We start from the raw sequence: 17,910 nt of genomic DNA on the forward strand, positions 1-17,910 counted from the left end.
TCAGGCCCCCATGAATCATCTTGATGATTTTTTGAAGCATTAATATGACAGAGTTAGTATTCCTCAAATGCTCCCCAAAGTCACCTCTTTGTTAGGGATATTCCTCTTCTTGATTATTTTTGAACCTGCCAAGGTAGTGTCTCACCTTCGTACAGAGAATGATTGATCTCCGAATGACCTATTGTTATCTTAAACCAACCTCCTTTGGAAGCAACAAAGAAATAAAAATACAGTAGTGCATTAACATTTCCTGTCAGTGGAATAGACTTCTCTCATGCAGAAAAGCAGTTCTATCCATCTGTGGAAAAGTCCGCCTTTTGTTTTTCTCGATGTTTATAGGTTACGTTTTTAAAAGTACTAGTGGAGCCTCTGTACAGTGGATTGGTTCCCTGAAAAAAAAAATAATAAGTTCCAATGAAAAATACATGTTTTGTTATTATTTTTAATGTCTCTAAATGATTTAATGTTAGTTCAAATTGGAGGAATCGAGTTTAATATTGGAGACCATTGGGGTAGTTTTGTATTCATCTGCTATTTTATGCTTCAGCAGTTTACAATTTACATGTCTTCACTCTGTTTTTTTTAATGCAGAACCAGTTCTGTACATGTGTTTTTAAAAAATTGTACCCTTTTTGGAAATGTACTAATTTGTGGAGAGAAAATAAGACTTTGATTGTTTTGTTCATTGTGGTTTTCCTATCCCTGAGAAGAGTGGTTGATTCCTAGTAGGTACTCGGTATTTATCACATGAACAGAATGAATGCTGGTGGAGGAACCAATGTGAAATGTAAAGAACAGTGTCACACTGGCAGGCAATGCTCAAAACTGAGCTACATAGTACCTGCCTTCAAGAAATAATACTGTGCAAAATCACTCATATGTAGCATTGTGGATGTTGGATGTTCTGATTGTAAAGATACTGCAAATGTTTAAGGTGATGGATATGCTAGCCACCCAGATTTGCTCATTGCACATGACATATCAAGATATTATGCACATTTTGTGTCTCATAAACACGTACAATTATTATGTGTCAATTAAAACAAAATAGAGACCAAAAAAATTTAAAATGTGTAGTTGGTGAGCATCATCAAACAGGTGCACAGGTAATCTTGTGAAACTAAGACAAGGCTCAGAGTGAGTAGTAACTAGCTGCGTTGGAGGAGCAAGAAGGACCCTTTGGACAGCTCACACCTGCTTCAGATAGAGAAAGAGCTGGTTAGCTTTGCTATGTAAAGTAAGAGCAGTGTAAGAGTGTGGGCTCTGGGTTTTTGAAACAGCAGAGGTCCCAAGGCAAGCTGGGCAAATGACTTTGCCTTAGGCAGAGGAAAGTTCGTGTGTCAGTGCCTGGCGAGCTCATCTGGGCTGTGGATGTGTTTCCAGGTGCTAATGAGTGTGGTGCTGTGACCCCAATTCTGTGCTCCTCTAGATGTTGTAGACAGGCAAAAGGTGATGGGGAAGCAACAGTTTCTCCTCTTCAGCTTTTCAGTTTTGGTCACACAGGCTTTGGCATCAGGCAAGTTGAGTTCAAACCCAGCTAGCTGCACTGCATGAGCTTTAGCAGTTCTGCCCTTGAGGGCCTTATCTATGAGGCTGCACACAGAGTCCCTGTGTCCCCTGAGATGTAAAGGCCTGTAACACTGTGTCTGGCACATAGGAAATGCCCACTAAATGTTTCTCTTGTCATTTGTATTTATAGTTTTTCTTCGCATGTGGGATGTCTCTCTCTTTTAATTCTAGAAAGGGTAGGAAAATGTTTCCCCTAAGGCTTTTAGTGCTGTTAGTATTTCCAAGCTCATTTCAGAGTCTGACTGGAGTCCAGCCTCCACCAGTGACCTTCCGTTACTAGATTTTAACACTTCGCTCTTCTGAGCCCAAGAATTGTACTGATGATAGCAATTTGTCAACATACCATTCGATTTGTTTCCTCAGTACATTTGTTTCAGCTTTCAGAACTGAAAAACATTTCCTGGAGTCTCCTGCTCACTGACCTTGGGTTTGCCATAGTGTCTTCATCGTGAGCAGGCATCACACCTGCACCTGTTCATATTGCCTAAAGCCAGTGGCCTGACCTCTGACAGAGTGACATGTTACCTTTGAATAGAGATTCTGTCTGTACCATGACAGCAAGTAGGAAAATGTTCCTTGGCTGGTGGTGGCTGGAGGCTGAAGAAATCAGCCTGGATAGATTGGAAGAAACTCGGCCCTGTTGCCATAAGAATTTAGGGGTTTGAGGGTAAAAGGCAGAATGATGTCACCTTAAATGTCTGGATGCATATGTGAAGTTTTGTCAAGAGACACCATGTTAATTGGTTACATAAGAATAGGAATGGAATTGAAACAAATGAACAAAGGAGAGATGTAGTCTGTGGATGCTGGGTGGAGCTGGTCCTGGAGGAAGAGAGGCTTAGGGAAGAGTGAAGATGTTAAATGAGGCAATGGGCTATGGGTAGGGCCAGCTTAGATGTTTATAGGACCAGATACTTGTTAGCAGACTCGATCCAACATCCTGTCAAACACATTAAAATGCATTACATATCCTTTATATGCATGGTGAAAGGGGGTGATGTGAGTTTCAATGAACAGGAGAACACATTGTCATTTCAAAAAAATACATATTTCATTGAATGTTTCCTTTTGATCATGTAGTTTCTGTTCTGTGTTTTAAAGTGACTTCATTTAATGGGGTCTTCAATATTTAGCAGGGGTTGGGGGTGGGACAGAACAGTTACAGGACCAAGGCATTGCTGATAGGGTGATGCATAAAGCAAACTCTGGAAGGAGGCTAAGGTGAAGAGATGTAAACAGGAAAGAATAGCAAGTGCATGTTGCCATTGGGGCTGGATACAGAAGGGTGTTTCCCATCCTCAGCTGCTGATCAGACCTCACAGAAAACTTTCAAATCAGATTTTGTTGGCACGAGGAAGCTTGGGATGTCCAGAAGTGCCCCCTGTAGTGCCAACTGGGAGGCAAGTTCTTTTGTAGGATTTGAGGCTGAGACACAGGCATGGCTCCCACGCTATTCTGGACAACTCAGCTGTTCAGACAAGGTCAGTTTTCCCCTAACTATCTGGGGGACCAGGTTAATCTCCCCCCCCCCCCGGGGTCTATGGATGCTAATTTAGACCGTGGATTTGGTAAATGCAATGGCGCATTTTTCAAGCTTGAAAAAGTGATAATAGGAACATTCCCTGTCATGACCCACGGCTTCCTTAATGATTGCCTAACTGCCAAATGCAGACCTGATTTGCTTAGCACAGTACAAAATCAATCCATGACGGCAAGAAATGTCAGGCTGAACACTTTTTCCCTCAAGTTAATGACTTGTCATTCCAGAAAAAAATGTCTAATCAAATATGAATTTAAATATCTTCCATTTGTGTTTTCATAAAGAAAATGCAGAGGGAGGGGGTATTTCTTAAAGCAGAATATAAGGGTAGCCGTTCCTTCCAGCCCTGATGGTCCCTAACGTCCCTGGAAGTCCCTTGGGTTTTGAAGACCAGTCAAATTCATCTCTTGAAGAAGAGGTTTTAGATAAAAACTGAATTAAACAGAAGACTCCTAAATGTATGCACTGAGCAACATTTTTTCTCAGTCTGAAAAAAAATTGTATTAGTGAAATTTGAACTGAGTTATTTGAATTAAACCTCTTTTGCATCCAAGTGAATAATTATTACTCAGTCATTATCTAGTCAGGAACATCAAACATTTATTATGCAAAGAAACTCAATTTAACAAGAGAATAATATTTTTCATTTATGCTTTTATCTGTTTAATGCATGTTTTTGTCCCATTTTAGAAGAAGAATGAGCAAAAATTCAGCATTTGAATTTCAGTCATGTTCTACCTCCTGAGGGAGAACAATTCATGTTTGGGGGGAAATTAACTGTTAATTAAAATGTTATTTTAAAGATATTAATCATTTGTCAGCACTCCTGCCTTTGTAGGAGAACATTAAAATGTGCTGGTTGTTAGACATCGCATAATTGCCCAAGTGCTTGTTTGTGGAACACCTACTTATTAATTCTAAGAGAGTCAACTGAAGATTGTGCTAAAAAGAGCATTTAACAATTAGGGTTTATGCCCACCATGTACTCCATGTGTGGGAAACCCATTTACTTCTCTGAATTTCAGTTTCCTTGCCTTCATAATAGGAATACCAAGACCATTTCACAGAACTGAGGATTCTTCATCTATTTGCTGGCATTGCTTTGCACCACTACAACCAGTCTTTAGCCTGGTGGCCTTCCGACTGTTGCTGGGCAGTTGTTTGACAGTTGGCCAAAGTTAAAAATAACATCTCTGGCCATGGGATCAGGTGAAGTTACTGCCACACAATTTTGACCTCATTAGCACTATTTACCAAGTCACTGAGCTAGCCTGTCAGGCTACATTTCTTATGATTGGCAAAGGATTAGTTATATCCTCATGGGAAACCTGCAGCTTACTTTCCTAAAGACCTTTGCTTAATATGAAAAGCTAATGCACACACACACACACACACACACACACACACACACACGAAGGAAGCTGTGTGACAAACCTCCATAAAGCTGTCACCCAGATTCAACAAGCACTAGGATTTCACCATACCTGTTTCAACTCTCTCCCTCCTACTGCATCTTTTGACTGAATTGTTTCAAAGCAAACCTTCAGCCTTCATTTATCCCACTCCTATATAATTCAGTATGCATCTCTAAAACATATGGGGTGTTTTCTATCAAAGTCATAACATCCTTGTCATTCCTACTCACACTAACCACACTTCATGCTTCATTGCTGTTGTCTTAAAATCCAATGCATATTAATAGTTTTCCAGTTATCTCACACCTGCATTTTTGATGTTAGACTGACCAAATCAGGATCCAACCAAGATCTAACCAATACATTTGATGATTGGGTCTAAAAGCATTTTTAATGGGAAGATAAAGTAGGTGAAAATCTTCCTTGCCCACTGTCCTGTATCATATATACGTATAATATATATATGATATATGATATATATATATTTAGTCTGAAATAGCTGCATTAAATAGAAACATTTCATCAAGATAAATGTATCTAACAGAAAATCCCATTTGCTTTAGGAATTAAAGATACCCCTACAGATTTAGAGAAAAGCCCATTCACACCAATTTATTGGAGCAGACAAACCTGCAGGAACATTGTATCTGCCTATGTTTTCTCTAGTGATAACACTGTTTTTAGAATCAGCAATGCAAGATAATTGCTATTAGATAGCTGGGCAACCATTAGAGACACAGACATGAAATTAAAACCATGAAATTGCTTCTATGGGTCTCTAGAAATGTAATTATCTCTCCTGTGGAAAAGAAAGAGAAAACCGTTGTTCTGTTTTCTCTTTGCTACTGAGAAGAAGAGACATTTAACAATTATGTTTATTCAACATATATAGTTAAAGGTTAATGCTTTTCTCAAGAAGCTGTTTAAAATTTAGGTCATTGAGAAAACTGCTTATTTTTTCTACCTCTTTTTTTTTTTTGTAATATCAGTAACGAGCATTTCTGTAGAAATTGGCATGAGTTGTCATACCAGTCATGAGCCAATAGTTCATAGGCTAAAGCAGACTGATTTAAGGAAGCGTTAGATACAGCACCTAAGTGTAATCATGTGGGATCCTTTGGTGGTAAGGAAGAAGTGAACGAAATGTTTTTCTTTGATGCTCCTAAGTAGCTACAAAATGAGTTTTGTGAGACCCTAAGAGTGGTAGAAATCTTCGCTGCACTGATGGACCAATGTATGTCACCCATCTGGGCCCAGATAACTGACACAGGTTCTTTTGTCTCCAAGCAGAACAGAAATGAAAGTTGCTGGGCTCTTGGTGAGCATCATAGAGAAAGAACCTGGCATTTGAACTCTGCTAGGTTAGAATAGAGCTGAGCCCTCACCCTCTTCCTCGCACCAGGCTCTTCCTGCCCGGACTAGGGATAGCCCCCCAAGGTTTATATACCGTTTGCCACTTGGCCTTTGATCGTTCTGCTTCAAATTTGGCAACTTCTTTACGATCATGAAATGACACCAAGAGCTTCCAAATGCACAGTAGGACAACACCAATGAGAAGGATCGCCAGAGAAACGCCCAACATAATCATGGGAATGTTGGGAGGTTTGGGACAATCTGAGGAAAGAAAAAAAAAATTACATTAAAAAGGTAGTACAGTCAACATTTTGAAATAGGAAAGACATTTCTCACTGGATTTTCATCCCTAGTTTTTCTGTAAAACAGATGACATGTTTTTGTCTTGCTGTAGTAAAGACAAATGAGGTCTGGTCAGATAGCTTAACATCCCTTCCCTTAAGATAAAGGAGGAATTCAGTTACTAGGGGTTGGTGGTTACATATTTGGTGACTAATTATAAAAGAATTAGAATCTAAAAGAATGGCAATGAACGAACATGAAATATCTAGGGATCATCAGAAGTGCTTTGGCTTAGTTCCTAAGGTGGTCTCTTCTGAGTTTATGACATATGTGTGTGTGCTGGATAGTAAGTTGGTTGTGTTGAACTAGGCTTCAATGCCCATTGACAAGTACCAGGGCTAAATGGGATGTGGGACAGACTGAACAAGTCTGCGGTACATACTGGTATGCATGGGAACCAGGGTAGGGAGCAGGCCTGGTGGGGGTTATGGGGAGTCACCCCAGCTAGGCTGCAGCTCCCATTGGTTTGCGTGATGACCAAGTGTGAAGTGGGTAGGATCGAGCTAGACTACAACACCCATTGGTTCAAGTGGAAGACGGGTAGAAACAGAACTGACCCAGCAATTGTATCGACCAGCATGTGCATAAGCTGATTGGGGTGATGGACTGTGCCAGACCCTGTACTGGCAAATTCACACAGGAATCAGGTTTGGGATCATCTCAGATAAAGTTTCTTTGGAGATCCCTCCAACTAAACTGCTGATCTCAGAACCCCAACCATGAAGAGACTATGTCAGCCAATGGATTCTGAATAGCTTTCATTGCAATTGGAACAGCGAGATTGGCAGCAATTCAGACCTGTTGACCTATCAAAACTGCTTGAGCAGGACCCTCAGAGTGTGCCCCACATCGGGGACCTGGAACGGGTGGGAGGCTGCGTGGGCCTTTTCCCTTTATTTCCCTCCCGACCCCAGATACAGGAGAAAAAATATTAGTGTGGAAACAATGGTATTACCCACTTTCCTGTAGCCCTTGACCCTTTGTACCCTAATCAACTAAGTAAGATTATTTTAAAAATAAATAAATTAAAAAGTGGTTAAAAAAGAGAGAAGAATATGTGAAAGTTTGATGCCTATAGATCTTCTTGAACCCTGAGCAATCCAGGAAGTTATATTAGAAACTATTCAAAAGAAACCCCACTTCCTGAAAAGTTTTGTATTCCCTTCTGATGTAGGTGTGCGAATTCTATCAGGCCCCATTTCCTCATCAGTTACCACAAAATTACCTTGAATATCCTGGTAACAGTAAGCTGAGATGTTAATGGCTACCAGACCCACGGTGTCCTGGCTCTTCCCAGCTTTCTGATTCAGTAGTTCTTATGTGAGGCTCTATTGTGATTATTGAAGTATTCCAAGTCATTCTATCCTTAGAAAGTTTGTAAAAGTAGATGTTCTGTTTAGTCTTTTCAACCTGAATAGTCTACAAAACGTTCTTTTCTCTCTACTGGTGCTATGCATGTAATTGTGCCAGGATACATTATGTTCCCTCATCGACAGCAGAATAACTGATCATCCTTGCAGTACACCTAGGAGATGATGCATTTCTTAATGAAACATTATAATTAAGCTCCCCGCCCGACCTTCATGGGGAAAAATGCCACAAAAATTATCATTAAATATTTGCATCTCTCAGCAAGAGATGAGGCAAAATTCATGGTAGCTAGGGAGGAAATGAATCATGCTCAGCTTCCCCTAACTCTCACTGCTTTTATGTATCTAATAAGAAGGGTTTTTTGCACAGGACAAGTGATGCTGGATTTATGATTAGGATGTGTGGCCCGTCTGAATTTGAGTGGAACTAATGACCCCTTAATAGCATAATGCCAGGCTTCACAGACTTCTGTTCTTTGGCTAAAAAAAAAAACACGTAAGGAGAATATGTAGAAATAAGGAGCTAATGACACAGCTATTACACTGTGGAGATGTGAAGACTGTTTCCTGGCATAGTAAATAAAGCATAGGTTAGTAACACTCTTGCAATGAAAGCAGCAGGCTTGTGTCAGTTAAGACTCAGATATACTGTTCTGTCCCCCTCTTCGGCTAAGAAATATCTGGGATGGGCATAACAGATGCCTGCCCAAAGCAAGAGGAAGCTTACTAAGACCTTGCCATCAGGACATGAATGAAGAGGGCTCTCCAGTGGGAAATAAAGGAGGAACAGGCTGGACAGTGGGAATCATCCAGTTCTCCGGGAAATATTCTAGCAGCTGTTACACAGTGATCTTTACTTGCATGCTCTCTGTACTATTTCTTGAACTGACTCTGTTAATATGCATTTTGAGGTGTGAGAAGAGGCTTGCTTCTGTCACTTTGTGCAGTGTAACCCATCATGCCTGGGCTGGAGCCTCACCTGTTTCTAAATATGGCACATTGCATTGTGGTACAGCCTGGAAATTCCACTGTGTGTGGCTTTGGAGTGCTTGAAATGTGGCTTTTCCAAGTGAGGTTGAGCTCACACAGTAAATGTAAAACACACAGTATTCAGAAACTTGATTTGAAAAAAAATTAAGATGTATCATTACCAATTTGAAATCTTGATTACATGCTGAAAAGAAATAAAATTAATTTCTTCTATTTTCATTTTTTATGTGGTGACAAGAAAATTTGAAATGACATCTATAACTTGTGGAACAGTTCTACAGATCTAAGGTTTTGTGCAGTTCAGGTATTTATCATCAAAGTGTAGCCAGTGGGAGGCAGTATAGCACAGTGGTTCCAAGCCAGACTACCTAAGCCAGCTGTGGCACTTCTATCCTGGAAAACCTAGCAGAGGATTTAATGCCTCTGTGCATCATTGTCCTTACCTGTAAAATGAAAATAATGCTCGAATAACGCCTGACAAGGGCTCCATGAATGAGAGCTGTTATATCATCATTATGGATACCCACTTTATAACAAATGTGCTGTTCCCCCTTATCAGGGCCTGGAGTTTCCTGGCTGGAGCCTTCTGGTACCCTGAGCTAGGAAGGCTCCGGGTCAACTTGCCTTGCATCCAATGTGGCATTTAGGCCCTTGAATTCCCCAAGAAGCAAGAAAGTAGAGGAAAGACAGGATGCTTTGCCTGTGTCCACAAACACCCAGGTGGTGATTCTTTTCACCTGGCTTCTTTTCCAATTTGCCTGGAGCATGCTGGAACTCACCAATCTTCCCGCCTTCTCATTTTGCCTCTGTCAAGTGTCTGGCTGCATTGGAATTCTCTGGCCTTCAGGTTTTAGAGGGAGAGGAACTGCTGATTTCCTGGGGACTAGTTCTATTCCCCAGGTGCTTGGAAGTGCCAGGCCTGCCCAGGGATCCTACCATTGTGGAAGAAAAGGCATCCTTGGAGCTGTAAGATGCTTCTGTTAAAGCTCAGCAGGTCACTTCCCTACTACAAAAGCATGGGGGTAAGCACACACCATTACAAGAAAGCAGCAGGGCTCCTGGGTGTCAGCTCCAGAGTGTGCCACTCACGAGGTTTGGAAGGATCAAAGCAGTGAGAGGGCATTTATCTTCCAAGAGTACTTTTCACCAAAAGTAAAGTAAAACAAAATACATGCAGATGGAAGCAAATCCAACCAACTAGACCCTGAGATGTAAAAAGGGCCTGTTCTGCAACTTGCTTTTGTTGCTTAGAGCTCATTTTTCCAGCTGAATCAATATTATGAAGGAAGAGATGGTTTCTGAGTGTGTTTTCTAGATTGCCTTGTAATATTTAAAGCCTGTTTTGGGTTATCTTGGTATTGCTTTATTGCTTTCAATTTTGTACTCTTAAGTGATGCCAATTTGACACCCTTTATTTCAGCCTCAGGACTTGATATTTGATAAGCATATTGACAAGCACACCAACCATAGAGTCCATTCTTGCTGCAAAGGGAGAAGAACTTCAACTTCAAACTATTGGAAGAGAAGGGGGTTGCTGACAAGATATGATGCAAGTGTCACCTGCACACATTGCTCAGGGAGGGCCATGTCATTGGTGAGAGGAAATGGAAGCACTTAGGAGTTTCTGAGCACACAGGGCTGTTGGTACCCTCTTTGTCAAGGTTGCAAAGGGTAATTGTTGAACGTGCAGAGACTTGGGCATCAGGCCTTCCAAGTCAGGATTTGGCACACTTTAACAGGTTCTCCGGTGCATGTGTGATATGCACTAAAATTTTGGAAACTCCATAAAGATGCTGGCTCTCCTACTTTCTTCTATAACTAATGTGAATTTTTCTTTGAGAGTGTCCTAAGTCTCAGACCAATCCCAGAAAGTGATAAGGATGAAAATCTACAGAGGCAACTAGTCCTGACATCTTTTATAGATCACACCCTTCCTTGCATGTCATTCTGGTTTAGCATTATCATGAACCCATAACCAGAACTTACTCATTGCCACTTAGAAGTTCTGATGACAGAGTAGTGATTCAGAGAGGGAAGTGTCTTCTGGAACATCAAGCAATAATTGAATGGCAGAGCAGGATTTGAACCCAAGTCTGCCCAGTCCAACTTTATTTTTATTATTATTACTGTTTACTTTTCTTGGAAAGGCAGATCTACAGAGAGAAGGAGAGGCAGAAGTAGCCTCAACAGCCAGAGCTGAGCCAATTGGAAGTCAGGAGCCTGGAGCTTCTTCCATGTCTCCAGCACGGGTGCAGGATCCCAAGGGGCCATCCTCCACTGCCCTCCCATGCCACAAGTAGGGAACTGAATGGAAAATGGGGCAGCCGGGACATGAACTGGCACCCATATGGGATCCTGGTGCATATAAGGCAAGGATTTTGGCCACTAGGCTACCATGCCAGACCACTTCAACTCTCTTTTTAATAACTGCTTTATTCTTCCCTGCTAACTTGTCCAGAAGACACACCCTTTGTGATTATGCTTCATTTAATCAGTTGGCCTTTCCTCAAATCATCAGCCCACTGTCAGGTGATGATTGGTGCAAATACCAGCTAGCTTTCGTCTGGTCTTAATAAGACATTTGGAACATAGCAAACCTTTTAATGGGTATCTTTCGATTCAGAGAAAAGCAGAAAAACTTCCCATTAGAAGTTTGGGGATGTATTTCCTGGCAAGTGACCCAGAGTAATGGGCTGATGGTGTTCTGTTCTACCTAGTGTCACTTGCCAGTGACAGGCAAGGCAAGCTACCCACCTGTTTCATCGATGCTGTGAATGATGGATCTCCCCTCGTTATCTGTAGTTATTAGGAATGTAATAAGACACTCATTTTCTCCTTGCAGAGAGCAGGAAACAGAACTATCCTTTGAGAAATCTGTAGATAAAAGAGACATTCATTAGGTTAAATGAGATGCCAGGAGATTATTTTTACAGCAAAGGAGCATTGAGTTTTAATATGCAAATAAGAATCTTCATATTGTAGAATGGGAGTGGTAAAGCTTTTTCCTACCAGGTGGGAAGAACAATGCCAGACGTGGCCAGTCAGGCCTGACCATTAGTGTACTTCTCAACTGGATGTGTGCAGGATTTCAGTAGGATGAAAGGATCACCAGGCAGGTGCCCACTGCTGGCTCATGCCCCGACGGATCCTGATTGTGGTCATGAGGAGGTTGGTTATAGGTTCTTTACTGACTGCAATGGAAAAGATGTCCAAGCAGACACCTTTTTCTTCTGAGAGGCGGAGGCAGAGATCTTTGTGCTGCTGTACTCCTCCAAATGCCTCAAGAGCTGGGGTTGGGCCAGGCCAAAGCCAGCTGGCTATGTAAGTGGTAGAGACCCAACTACGGGAGCCAACACTTGCTGCTTCCCAGGATGTGAGTGACCAGGAAGCTGAAATGGGAAGTGGAGCTGGAATTCCAACCCAGGCATTCTGCTATGGGATCTGGGCATCCCAGTTACTGTCTGAAACACAGAGACCAGTGCCTACCCCAGATGCTGCTGCTTTAAAATAGGCATAGTGAGGATGCTGGTCACATATTGTCACAGCAGTAAATAAAAAAATTGGTATCAGGATGCTGAGATGGGGTGTTATTTAGCTCAGGGGCCAGCAGGATAAAGATAACCCTCAGATTGAGAGGAATCCAGAATGACAGTCTGTCATTCTGGAGTGCTCCTTTCTTAATGAAAATAAAAATCAGTTTTTTTCAAATATTTTTCAAATAAAGTTTCTTGTCAAGCCTATTTAAGAAGTAGAAAATGAATGTCATGGCAGGAATTGAAAACAAACTAAAATGGCCACTCTGAGATGTCAGTACTATTTATCAGATATTCTGATATTCCAACAAATATTCTAATAAGTATTTAGCTCCTCTGCCAAAACGGTGTAGTGTTTTCCTACTTAAAACACAAACTTGCTTAACTGTTCTCTTATCTTTTAAGTGGTAGGCTTTTCAATGATACTGTTATAAACACTGTTTAAGCAGAATGAGAATTTTCTCTTAATGCAACTTGGAAGACATGGTGTAACCTGACAGTAGCATGTAGTGATCGGATAATGTGGTATGCCGGAATATTAAAACTGGTACTGACCCAGATTAGCTTGGACATATTCTTCCACAATTGATAGTCTCTTATCAATATAAAAATTTTTTAAATGCCAGTAAAACAATCTGTTTTAGTTTCTATGACAAAAAAATCTAAATAATAACCTGTTTTAGGTGTAAAAATGCCACAGTCATACTGAGATAGAAACATTGTTTGCTGTTGTCTTTGCATTTAATGTAGAAGCCTGTCTTATCCATGAGAAGATAGTAAAACGTTTAACACTATAAATAAGGCTTTAGATGATAGATGTAAGTGTTCAAGGTGTTTTTAACTGCTAGAGGTATTGTTTTATGTGAGAATATTAAGAAATCGAATCATTAATATTCTCATCTGGTCTTTCCCAGATGTCTACAACCATCCAAATGATCAAGGAGTTTTGACCAAGTTGATTCTGGGGACACACCCCTAAATGTTCTCATTTGAAAATCTGGCTGTTTGCATAGGGACTTGGACTTCTGGCCAACTGTTTAATGAGCATTTTTAATAAGGTGATTCTGATGAAGAGGTTTGGGAATCTCAATATTTGATTAGTAAAATTTGTTATGTTATGGATTGGGTTGCAAATGACATTGCGTATGTCATTGCAGTTTGGTCATTTTTAGATGGTCTTCACTATATCTCTTTCAGCCATACATTCCAGTTAACTAGCATTCCTGAAGTTTAAGGGAATCTGAGTTTTGTTTTTTTAGAGTGTTCCTTTCTCCCTCTCCACCATGATAGCCCAGGCCCACTTTGCTCCTCTTGAAAATACTTGGCAGAATACTTTGTTCTCAGGTAGAAAATATGTGGACTGCTTATCATACCCCTTTCAGTAATATTAATTTTGTGTTCTTATTCCCTTTTAAGCAGTGACACCGAAGCCGAGGGAGGCGTACTTCATGTGGCTAGGATTATTTAAGTTTTAATGGAACTGCAAATATGATCTTTGAGTCACAACTGCTGTCTTGGCTTAATTACTTCCACACTCCTTTACATGACTATTATAGCTATAGCTGCAGCCTGTTTTGTGGTATTTGAGCATTGAAATTGTATTATTGAACAGGCAATGGAAGATTTGCATAATTAGTTCCTAAGACTTTCTTTTGTTGTTCATAAAAAAAAGGACCTTTCTTTTTTAGCCTCCTGTGTGAGTGCTCACAGTACTGTTGTAGAATAAAACTGTGAAAATGAGATCCCAGGCGGTCTGCAAAATCATACTTGAAGAAAAGCAAGAGCAGAGGACAAGGAGATGGAATCTGGGAAGGAACAGGAAAGACGTAGGAAATAACTCGGCTGTGTCAGGACAACCACGTGCTTTAAGACCACTCACATCAGTTAGAAAGAAAACAGATTTTCCCAGGGATTAAAAAAATTTCTCTGTCCAGTCACATTGGGAATCCCTTCTTTACTGTAATTCCTCCTCTGGCCTTTCTTGGTGATTTGCAATACATATTTAATCTGGTGCCCCAGACAAACCAACCAGAAAACAAAAAAACTTTGTTTCTCATTTCCAACGTATATAGGACCGTGTGTACGTTTTTCCATTTAATGCTTTTACATTTAATGAAGCTTCATGGAACAAAATTTGAATAATGAGGCTTTGAGTACATAATGTTGGGGTAGATTAAAAGGAACTCTTTCAGGCCCAAGCACAATAGTGTATTGGCTAAATCCTTGCTGCCTTGAACCTGCCGGCATCCCATATGGGTGTCAGTTCTAATCCCAGCTGCTTTGCTTCCCAGTCAGCTATTTCCTTGTGGTCTGGGAAAGCAGTAGAAGACAGCATAAACGCTTGGGACCTTCTACCCATGTCAGAGACCTGGAAGAAGCTCTGGGCTCCTGACTTTGGATTGGCTCAGCTCTACCCATATTGGCCACTTGGGGAGTAAATCAGTGGATGGAAGATATTTCTCTCTGTCTCTCCCACTTTTTGCCTCTCCACTTTCTGCAAATCTGACTTTCCTATAAGAAATAAACAAATCTTAAAAGCAATTAGATCCTTAAAACAAAAATAAGATTATACCACAGGTGCTGAGATTTGCCCACAGCAAAACTGACAGTTTACCTTCCTCCCACAGCCTTGTTGGGAGAGAAGTGGGTTGCTGAAAGACCTTGGAGACACACAACAATGATGTACTCATTTCAGGGTGGTCTGATCCATGACAGAGGTGGGTGAATAACTTGAAACATATACAAGGGCTCATTGTAAAGGTGTTTGTAAAAGTCGTAGTCTAACATATGTATATTTTTACACAATAACATCAGTCTTTTAAATGCCACTTGCCTAGTATCCCTAGAAATCCAAGCATTTATGATATACTTAGAAAATTGTGAATTTAATATAGTAACTGTCATCATGATTGACATGTTTCTGAGGTTTTCCCCTATTTTGCTCAGCACATTAGAGTTCCTCTGTTGCTAAGGAATTGGGTTCTAGTCATTTACAAGGTTGGGGTTTGTTTGTTTGTTTGTTTGTTTTGACATTTTTACTCATTTCTCAGGAATTAGCGGTAGATATACTCACTGTTTGCTGTGAAGTGAGCCCAGAAAGATATGCTGAGACTTTGGACTATTTACTAATGTGGGCCACTTCATTTAGCACCTTAGTGCACCTTACTTTCCATGGTAAGGAACACACCATCTCAGCCCTTTTACTGTTATCTGGCATGTTTATTTTTGGTCACCAGAAATGTACGGATGAGATGCTTTATGTCACTAGTCATGTCTGCTTACAGTAATTCCATTGAGTACAATTTTGAAACCAGGTCAACAATTTTCACATGACTACAAATGTTATTAACTTATTCCATTTTGGGAAGGGTTTAATTTCCATATTCTAATTTCTAGCTAGTCAGGTATATATTCTACAGCATCATAAATTATTATCTTGATAATTTCACTTGCAGTATGTCATGTTTACATCTCTGCAGCACATGGGGTAGTAATTCCACATGAACAGCTTGACAAAGCAGAGCTTGAAATGATTGCATGCCAAATTACCCCAGAGTGTCCCTTTAGGAAGAGTTAGCCTTCTTTTTTTGTTTGTTGCAAAGTTCATAAATCATTTTCTAGATGAGCTTTCCATCTAAAACATAGTCAGAATATTTGAGATGAAATTTGATCATTAGGAAGAGTTTGATTTTAAGTAATTAAATTTACTATAATAGATGAAAGCCAGCACAGAGTTTGCTGAGTAGCTAACATAATTGGCCTTTATATTTTGAGAATAAGGCAATAGGAAGTCAGGAGGGGCATGCAAGGCCTCACTGGGGAGGTCAGGAGTGAACATATATGGAGCAAAATGGTCACTGATCAGAAACAGTCCAGTATCTGGGAGTTACTCTCAGTAGCACTGTCTTACAGACTGCTCTATCTTATCTTTAAGACGATCAGATGTTAAGATGATTTCCGGTTTGAGGTCAAACGTATAGCCATGTCTTCAATTTCTCCATTTCTATTTTGGGTGATAGAGCATTCTGGAATTCTCTGCAGTGGTATTTGTTAAGCAAAATGAACTTGTCAATAGAGCTGTAACCAAATGGATTTGCTATGACTAAATTGTTTATATGTCAAGTTATCAAGGTTTTAGCCTCATGGAAGGCAGTGACTCAAGAAAACAAAAAAGAATATGAGGCAGCTAATGCGCTAGTGTGTATGCGCTGGACCTATTAAGAATCCCTGAATTCAAAGAATTTCTGCCCCTTGAGAACTATGGGAGGGAAATGAGAACAATTTAAGACAAGTAGAACCTTTTTCTTCACTGATGGTTGCACCTGCCAGTTTGCATTTGTCCACACATTCTTCTTGGCTCTGGCCATCTGCAGACAAGTGGCATTCAAGGCAACTCCTGTGGACAATAGGTAACAATTGATCAGGTCATGCTTGTGGAAAATAGCTAGAATATTGCTTTACTATTGCAGTAGCAGTTCGTACTAATAGGAGTGTTTCATATACAGCACTGTCTTTTGTTCCTTTCAAAAAGGCAGTTGAATGATATTCGGACATTGACTTTCTGAATTCCACTCAATAATCAATATTCTTGTGCCGGCCTAGATAATAACTACTGTGCTTACTTATCTTTAGTGATTGCTTCTGATTGGTTAAGTCACAATAAGTATTTAGTTTTTGATATTTGATTTAGCCATTCTTTGATTTTATTTTTCCCTAGCAAGAACTTATCTTCCTGAAATACAATTAAAGACGAGGATAAGCTTTGAATTTCTTAACAGAAATTGTCTATATAGTAACAAGAATGTAAAAAATGATTAGTGCTTTTCCAAGTGATAGGCAAATAAAATCTAATCATTTAAAAATTTCGCTTTTGAATAAGTTGAAACCTTGATGGGGGCATTTCCAAAAGCTGCAGATTGGGACCTGGATTCTCTTGTCTGCAAGCATCTTTTATTAAGATTGCTTCTTATATAAAAGGGGTTTCAATTCTGAGAACATGGTGTAGAATAGAGCAGAGTAAAAATCAGACTCTGAGTTAATCTTGAGCTGAGAACCACTTGCCAAGTAGACTGTGGAGTAACTTGAAACAGGAAACTTGGCTTACTCCATACAGGTGGGTACACAGCATGTGCACTCTCTCCCGCTGCCATGGAAACACATTCCTCTCGGTGCTGGTGACACTCTCTACCATGCATTGTCCAGTCTCAACTCACGCTGCCCCTCCATGGCTAACCTTCTCTTACTGTTGGGCCTGTGAGTTCTCTTACAACAGAAACCCCAGAATTCCACTACAGAAGGCTCAGGAGGGAAATAGAGGTTTTCCTTTCAGGTGACCTTTGCATTGCAACTAGAGTACATTTGTATAGATAGGTCTTTATCTGGAGTAGCTTTGCAGGGGTTTGGTGGAGAATATGAAAGCCCTTAAATAGCCATTCCTTTTGGGCATCTCACTAATGCATGCAGCAGCTTGTTTGACAGCCTATCTTGGAAATTGTAGCTCCATTGTATTTTCAATATGCCTTATTTCTATTGCCAGCCTAGATATCACTGTAAATACTTTTGTAAGCCTATCTTTCTCACCAGGCTCTTAGCACCTATAAAGGCAGGGATGATATCTATTTCAGTCTTTTCTGCATGCCCATAGGTTTAACCTGATTCTTGGCATACAGTAGGAACTTACTACCAGTTTAATCAATGAAAGAATAGCCGTCTCAAAATGAGTATAAACACCAAGGAGATCTCTCTACTTCATTTCCAAATCCAACTACTTTGCTAATTTCATGTCTTGTAAATCTGAT

The 17,910-nt window shown here is 40.3% G+C and overlaps 1 protein-coding gene across 2 annotated transcripts in view; it reads right to left on the minus strand.

The window, feature by feature from the left end:
* Nucleotides 1-290: 290 nt before the first annotated feature.
* ITGB6 (integrin subunit beta 6) overlaps nt 291-17,910 on the minus strand; it is a 72,949-nt gene continuing 55,329 nt past the window's right edge. For both annotated transcript variants that reach the window (XM_040972037.1, XM_040972038.1), the window contains exons 12-15: nt 16,411-16,508; nt 11,334-11,453; nt 5,972-6,138; nt 291-389 (exon numbers count right to left, since the gene is read on the minus strand). In XM_040972037.1, the coding sequence (XP_040827971.1) occupies nt 291-389; nt 5,972-6,138; nt 11,334-11,453; nt 16,411-16,508 (484 nt within the window). The remainder of the gene's footprint in view (nt 390-5,971; nt 6,139-11,333; nt 11,454-16,410; nt 16,509-17,910) is intronic.

The sequence above is a fragment of the Ochotona curzoniae genome, unplaced genomic scaffold, assembly GCF_017591425.1.
Source record: "Ochotona curzoniae isolate NIBS_2020 unplaced genomic scaffold, NIBS_Ocur_1.0 contig_2210, whole genome shotgun sequence".
Lineage (NCBI taxonomy): Eukaryota > Metazoa > Chordata > Mammalia > Lagomorpha > Ochotonidae > Ochotona > Ochotona curzoniae.